At 33.9% G+C, this 6,518-nt stretch overlaps 1 protein-coding gene across 1 annotated transcript; it reads left to right on the top strand.

Moving 5' to 3' along the window:
* The first annotated feature begins 3,474 nt into the window (after positions 1 to 3,474).
* Olfr1090 (olfactory receptor 1090) lies at positions 3,475 to 4,416 on the top strand. Its single transcript, NM_146847.1, has one exon. The coding sequence runs from the start codon at positions 3,475 to 3,477 to the stop codon at positions 4,414 to 4,416; it is 942 nt and encodes a 313-aa protein (NP_667058.1).
* Positions 4,417 to 6,518: the final 2,102 nt, after the last annotated feature.

Here is a 6,518-nt window from a genome sequence, read left to right as displayed (position 1 = left end):
ATTAGGTGCAGCTACAGTGTTGTGTTTCATGATTACAAATACAACTGTTATAAGAACCAAAAGCAAGACTTAAACCCTAAATAACCCTGCATTTATTTAAGGTTATGATCTGATATGTGTTCATCTATAAGGAAGATGCATAGATGGGGTCAGAGTTGAATAGTACTAAGAATCTTTCCCAGGTAGTAACATTCATAGAGACTGTTTCCTATGAAATGCAATTAATATCCACAAGTTGTATGCATAATTGTGTGATTGTATTTCTAGAGAGAGCTGTCTTTCCAATTTCTGCTGTGAAGTGTGTCATTAAAACACTAAGGATATTGGTGGTTATAATTTTGACCTGATGTAACAGCTACTTACTTTGATGTATTGTTTTGGCACCATGATGCAAATAATAACCTCTGCACTGTTACCGGTACTTAGAATTATTTTAGAATAATGTGCTACGAATCATGGGGACATTTTTGTCAGTTATATTACACTGAAGATTCTATAAATGACTTTGATATTCCTATATATGAATGTTAAATAAGTGAATATGAGTATACTACACACAATTATATATGTATATATAAACACCTTTAATATATGATATTTATCTCTATAATAATGCAATGTAGAAACATAACATGAATTACTGAATGTAATTGTTTTCTTTTAAGATATCATTCTTACAAATAAAGGTTTTTATTAGTCTTATTTATGTGACATCAAAGCCAGTAGTCTTTCTTTTTCTTATTAATTTGTTCAGATATCCCATTATTTCCCCAGGATCTTGCACAACAAAATTCTGATAATTTGCTTTGGAAAAATTAACAAGTTTCAATGAATGTGAAATTGTCCATGGGCATGAATAATAGGATAATTTATGTAAAAAACTTACCTTGAGATATTGTAAAAAATTACATATAGTCAAAATGACTGTTTAATTTGGGTCAAGCCACTAAGAGATGTGCTAAGTTTAGCAACAGTCTCAGAATGATGATAAAATTCATCCTGATGGTCAACACTAACTCTCTTCAACAAATATTTATCACTAAAACCTGACAAACCTTACACACAGAGGAACAGACACACACACATGCAAACACTTACACAGAATAAAAACCCACATATCTAAAACTTCTTTTAATTAAATTATCACAATTTAAAAATAAAAACACATATTAAAATTATATTTTCTTAGAAGATTACTTCTAGAGTCATGGAACAATTGACATATCTTGTGATACTTTTCCTTCCCAACAACAGCAAAAGATGTTTCATATAGAGACTTTTTTCTTATTTGCATCGATAATTGTATTCTGTATTAACAATAGAAATGTAACTAAAGGGTTGAAGAGAGGACTCAGCAGTTAAAAGCACTTGCTGCTTTTACACAGTCCCAGATTTGTTTCTGAGCATCCATATGATGACAGATTATTGTTTGTAGCTCTAATTTAATGACCTTTTCTGGCCTCCAGGTATGTACTGAGTGCACATACATACATGTAGCTATTCACACATATACAGAAAAATAAGTCTCAAGAACATGTATGCAGTTACATTCTAAACTACTGAGTTAAAATAAGAAGTGGTACAGAAGATTGGCAGTGAGTGGAAATACACTCATGTCTGTTAGGAATAAATTTTGAAGGTATAAGCTCGTTTTTCTATAAGCAGTTGGCTTCACTCCAGGTACTGCACAGAGCCCTATAGAGTTTTTGATAAATCCTAGTCCCTTGTAAAGTTTGTGTAAGCAAAGTTAATATGAGTTCTAGGTTTTATGTTTATGATACATTATCTGCATTATTTTTTATATAATGAGATTATTCTAAGCTGTATGATCCAGAATTGAAAAGTATAACACATTACTTTCACTAATTTTTATACTTTTTGGATGAATATCTTTACTTGTAAAGATTATATAGAAATTTAATTTTCTTTATTAATGAAACATTTTTAAAGACCAGTTTTCTTATATCCCAGGCTGAATGTAGCTAAGTATTATCTCAACCTCCTCATAGTCTTTCCTGCAGCTCCCAACAAATGTGATTGCAAGATATACATTACTCTTGACCATTAGATATTAAAAATATATATTACTAAGTATTGGTTTTAGAAAAATGTATCAGATGATGAAATTTTAAATGTATTTAAAATAATATCTGATTAAACTAAACTGCACATTTAGTTATTTTGTTTCCATCTATTGTCTGCTCTTTATCTCTTTCAATATAATGACGTTTTAATTGATGGAATTCTACACACCTTACAGATTTGCCAATAGAAATTCTAATTTATCTATATATTAAATATATAACAATATTAAATTAGCTATTAATATCACAAAGAAATTAGATTCATATGCAGGTAATATCTGGAAATTGTGAACTTTAAAATAACAATTAACTAATCCCACATCATTTTTATATTTTAATCAAAATATAATAACATTACTTCTCAAAACTTTCTATCTTTTTTTCTAGCCCCTTTCTTTATGCCCTCCTGTCAGACTTATGACTTCTTTATCATAGATTATTTTACACATATACAAACACCCATATATACACATATATTCACACATGCCGAAGTACATAAATAAAGCAAGGTGAGTTAGTTTTTGCTGTTTATGTGTTTATAGTTTCACAAAAACTATTTTTGTTTGAACAACCAATGAAGGGACTCACATCCCTTGGCAGTCATTAGTTGCCTTAATTTCTTTGGGTAGAGGTAAGATACTGTAATAAGTACATGGGTGTTTGCAGGCATGAGTCTACTATGGTGAGATTTCCTCTTCCACATCAACATACAACTAATTTTTACAAATAAAAATTTTAATGTTCAAATATTCTTTTATTTTTGACCTATAAATGTATTGGCACAGGTATATATTTTATAACTATTTTATTATTTATTCCATACAGATATCATGTAGCATATACTGCTATATTTATCTATTTCAGTTTTTAAAAAAATTTATTAATAATTCAAATTGTGTTTTTCTCAAACACAATTCAATGCCTTATTAATACCATTTTGGTATTACATGATAGTGAAAGCCTTTTTCACTGTATACTATAAATATCATTATAAATATAGTACTGTTATGTGTTAAGGATCATGTAAAACAATCATCTATATATTCATGAATCTGCCCATATATATATGTGTGTGTGTGTGTGTGTGTGTGTGTGTATGTATACATGTATATATATCTTTTAAACAAAAGTATAAAGTGTATATTTTCAAGCACATTCACACAAGCACGTGTACACACACAATTTTGATACATCATAATCTAATGGTGCAGCATAATGTATATTTTTTATGCCAAGTATGTAAGAGCTATTCACTGTTTTTTCTTCTTTGTTTTTGTTTTGTTTTGTTTTGTTTTGTTTTGTTTTGTTTGTTTGTTTGTTATTTGTTGTTTTTGGTTTTTTGGTTTTTTTTTTTTTTTTTTTTTTTTTTTTTTTTTTTTGATGCAGGAGAATGAAGGAACACAATCTCACAGTAATGACTGAATTCATCCTAATGGGTATCAGTGACCACTCTGAATTGCAGGCCCCATTATTTGGGCTGTTCCTTGCCATATACATGACCTCAATGGTAGGTAATTTGGGAATCATTGTTCTCACCACAGTGGACTCACGCCTGCAAACACCCATGTACTTCTTTCTCAGACACCTGGCTATTACAGATCTTGGATATTCTACAGCTGTGGGACCCAAAATGTTGGAAAATTTTGTTGTAGATCAAAATACAATTTCATTTAATCTTTGTGCCACACAACTAGCTTTCTTTCTTGTATTCATTGGTAGTGAGCTATTCATTCTCTCTGCGATGTCCTATGACCGCTATGTGGCCATCTGTAAGCCTCTGCTCTACACTGTCCTCATGTCCCAAAAACTATGTTGGGTTCTTATGTCAATGCCTTATCTCTACTGCACATTTGTGTCTCTTCTCATCACAGTGAAGATTTTTACTTCATCCTTCTGTGGCTACAATGTCATTAACCATTTCTACTGTGACTGTATCCCCTTGCTGTCTCTACTCTGTTCACATGCAGAGGAAATCGCATTTATTGTTATGATCTTTGCAGCTTTTGATTTGATTGTGTCTCTTCTTATTGTTCTGGTATCCTACATGTTTATCCTCATAGCAGTTCTCAGGATGAACTCTGCAGAGGGCAGGTACAAGGCTTTCTCCACATGTGGGTCCCACCTGACAGTGGTGACAGTGTTCTATGGTACTTTAATATTTATGTATGTACAACCTCAGTCCAGTCATTCTGATGACAATGATAAGGTGTCTTCAATTTTTTACACCCTCGTTATACCCATGCTGAATCCTTTGATCTATAGTTTGAGGAACAAGGATGTAAAATTTGCCCTACATAGGACTTGGAGAAATATTTGTAAGATCTTCCCTTAGAGATTTCATACACTATGAATCTTACATATTAGGGAGAAATGTAGACTATCTTTAATAAGAAGGTACATAAAGCAGACAGAGGTCGATCTATACTTAAATATTGGTGCTTTGGTTATGATTTAAATTTAAATGCATTATGCATACCTCAATAAATATTCATGAAAAGACATTGCCATCCTTGGGAAAATACAGTGTTTTGTTGCTACATCCTCTCCAGTAGTGACTCGAATTACAGGTTTAGAAACCTGGAAGCAGTCATGAGGCAAAGAGTTTCAAGGAAACTTAGCCTTCTGGAACCTTGACATTCCCATAGCTAGAATGCCCCACATTTGTCCCTGCAATATTGCGGAGGGTCTGGCATGCTTTCTTACGGTATTTTACTGGATAAGAGTAAGAAATCTCAGGGCAAGCTTAGCAAAGTATTCTTAGAATCTTCATTCCAGCCAGGTATAGCAGACTACATTGCATATTAGAAACAAGTTGGTGAGTTCTTCTGACAAATGCAGATTCCCTACAGATACTTAAAAGAACAGCCAAGTTACACTCATATGCAAGAATTTACCAAGGCCTAGGAAATAAGAGTGTGTGTGTGTGTGGGGGGGGGGGTACTGCATTATTCATTAGAAGGTCTACTACAGTAGAACCCCCTGGTGCAAGCGTTCACAAGGCTCAAAGGAGTAGCACAAATTGTGACTAGGGTGTGAAATCCATACCTGCCTTTAACTGACTCTATGCAGAACTGTTTTATCTTTAGTGTGAACATTACCTGGTTCCTGTTAAGTCTTTTAAAGTCATCCCTCTATTTTGTGCCAGATACTTCAATGTACTTTACCTGCTGTGACAACCTACCCCTTTGTTTTCTGTATTTAAAAAGTCCCCTGGAGCTCTTGACTCTAGCTGCATATGTATCAAAAGATGGCCTAGTCTGCCATCACTGGAAAGAGATGCCCATTGGACAGGCAAACTTTATATGCCCCAGTACAGGGGAACGCCAGGGCCAAAAAATTGGAATGGGTGGGTAGGAGAGTGGGGGGGGGCGGTATGGGGGACTTTTGGGATAGCATTGGAAATGTAATTGAGGAAAATACGTAATAAAAAATAGTAAAAAAATAGTCTGGTGTTCTTTTGGACAAGATACATTCAGATTCAGCATTCACTTGTGCCTGTGTCTGTCAATTCTCACAGACTTTATGCACACCTTCTGGAACCCCTGATTCCCACAGATTGAGGGGGGGGGCGGTGACTGAGCCTGGTCCATGGCATTTTATGATAACTATATAGAAATCTGAATAGATTTAAGGACTTTATATTATAACACTAGAAACTGGAGTTATATACTGTTTTTCACTTAGGAATAAAATATTGTGTGCTATTTATAAGTGATATTTCCCATCTAAACAGTTTTGTCTGTGTCTACATTTGTGATTTTGTACATGTTCTGATTATGTACAGTCACTCTGTTTGAAATTTCAAACACACAAACTCTTACTTAAATGCTTGCTGACAGGAACCCTGTTTGGTTTTCCTCTGAAAGGCTCTGCCAGCACCTGACTAATACAAATGCAGATACAGCAACCAATCTGACTAAGACCAGGGACACCAATGAAAGAGCTAGTGGAAGAGTAAGGAGCTGAAAGGGATTGCAACCCCATAGGAAGAACAGACTAACTGGACTACACAGAGCTCCCTGGATCTAAACTACAAACCGTTTAGAGAAAGTATACATGGAGGGATTCATATCTCCAGCTACATATATAGTAGAGGATGGCATTATCTGACATACAATGAGAGGGGAAGCCCTTGGTACTATGGAGTCTTGATACCCCAGCTTAGGTGGATGTTAGAGAGGTGAAGCAGGAGTGGGAGAGTGGGTGGAGAAGAACTCTCATCGTGGTTAAGCAGAGTGTGAATGAATGGACAGTTTGCAGAGAGGAAACCAGGAAGGGTGATATCATTTGAAATGTAAACTTAATAAAATGATTAATAAAAATAATAAATGAATAGTCTGTAGTTTATTATATGTTTGTACTCATTTGCCAATGTCACAGCTTTTAATTTAATATCAGTATTTTGAGGTCTAATATAGGAAGAATTTGAGTTAA

Source organism: Mus musculus, chromosome 2 (genome assembly GCF_000001635.26).
Source record: "Mus musculus strain C57BL/6J chromosome 2, GRCm38.p6 C57BL/6J".
Classification (NCBI taxonomy): Eukaryota; Metazoa; Chordata; class Mammalia; order Rodentia; family Muridae; genus Mus; species Mus musculus.
The sequence above is the reverse complement of the archived record's forward strand: the minus strand, read 5'-3'. Positions and strand labels throughout refer to the sequence as shown.

What these genes read in the sequence shown, in the direction of transcription:
- Olfr1090 (NM_146847.1), top strand. Translation starts at nt 3,475, where the DNA reads ATGAAGGAACACAATCTCACAGTAATGACTGAATTCATCCTAATGGGT.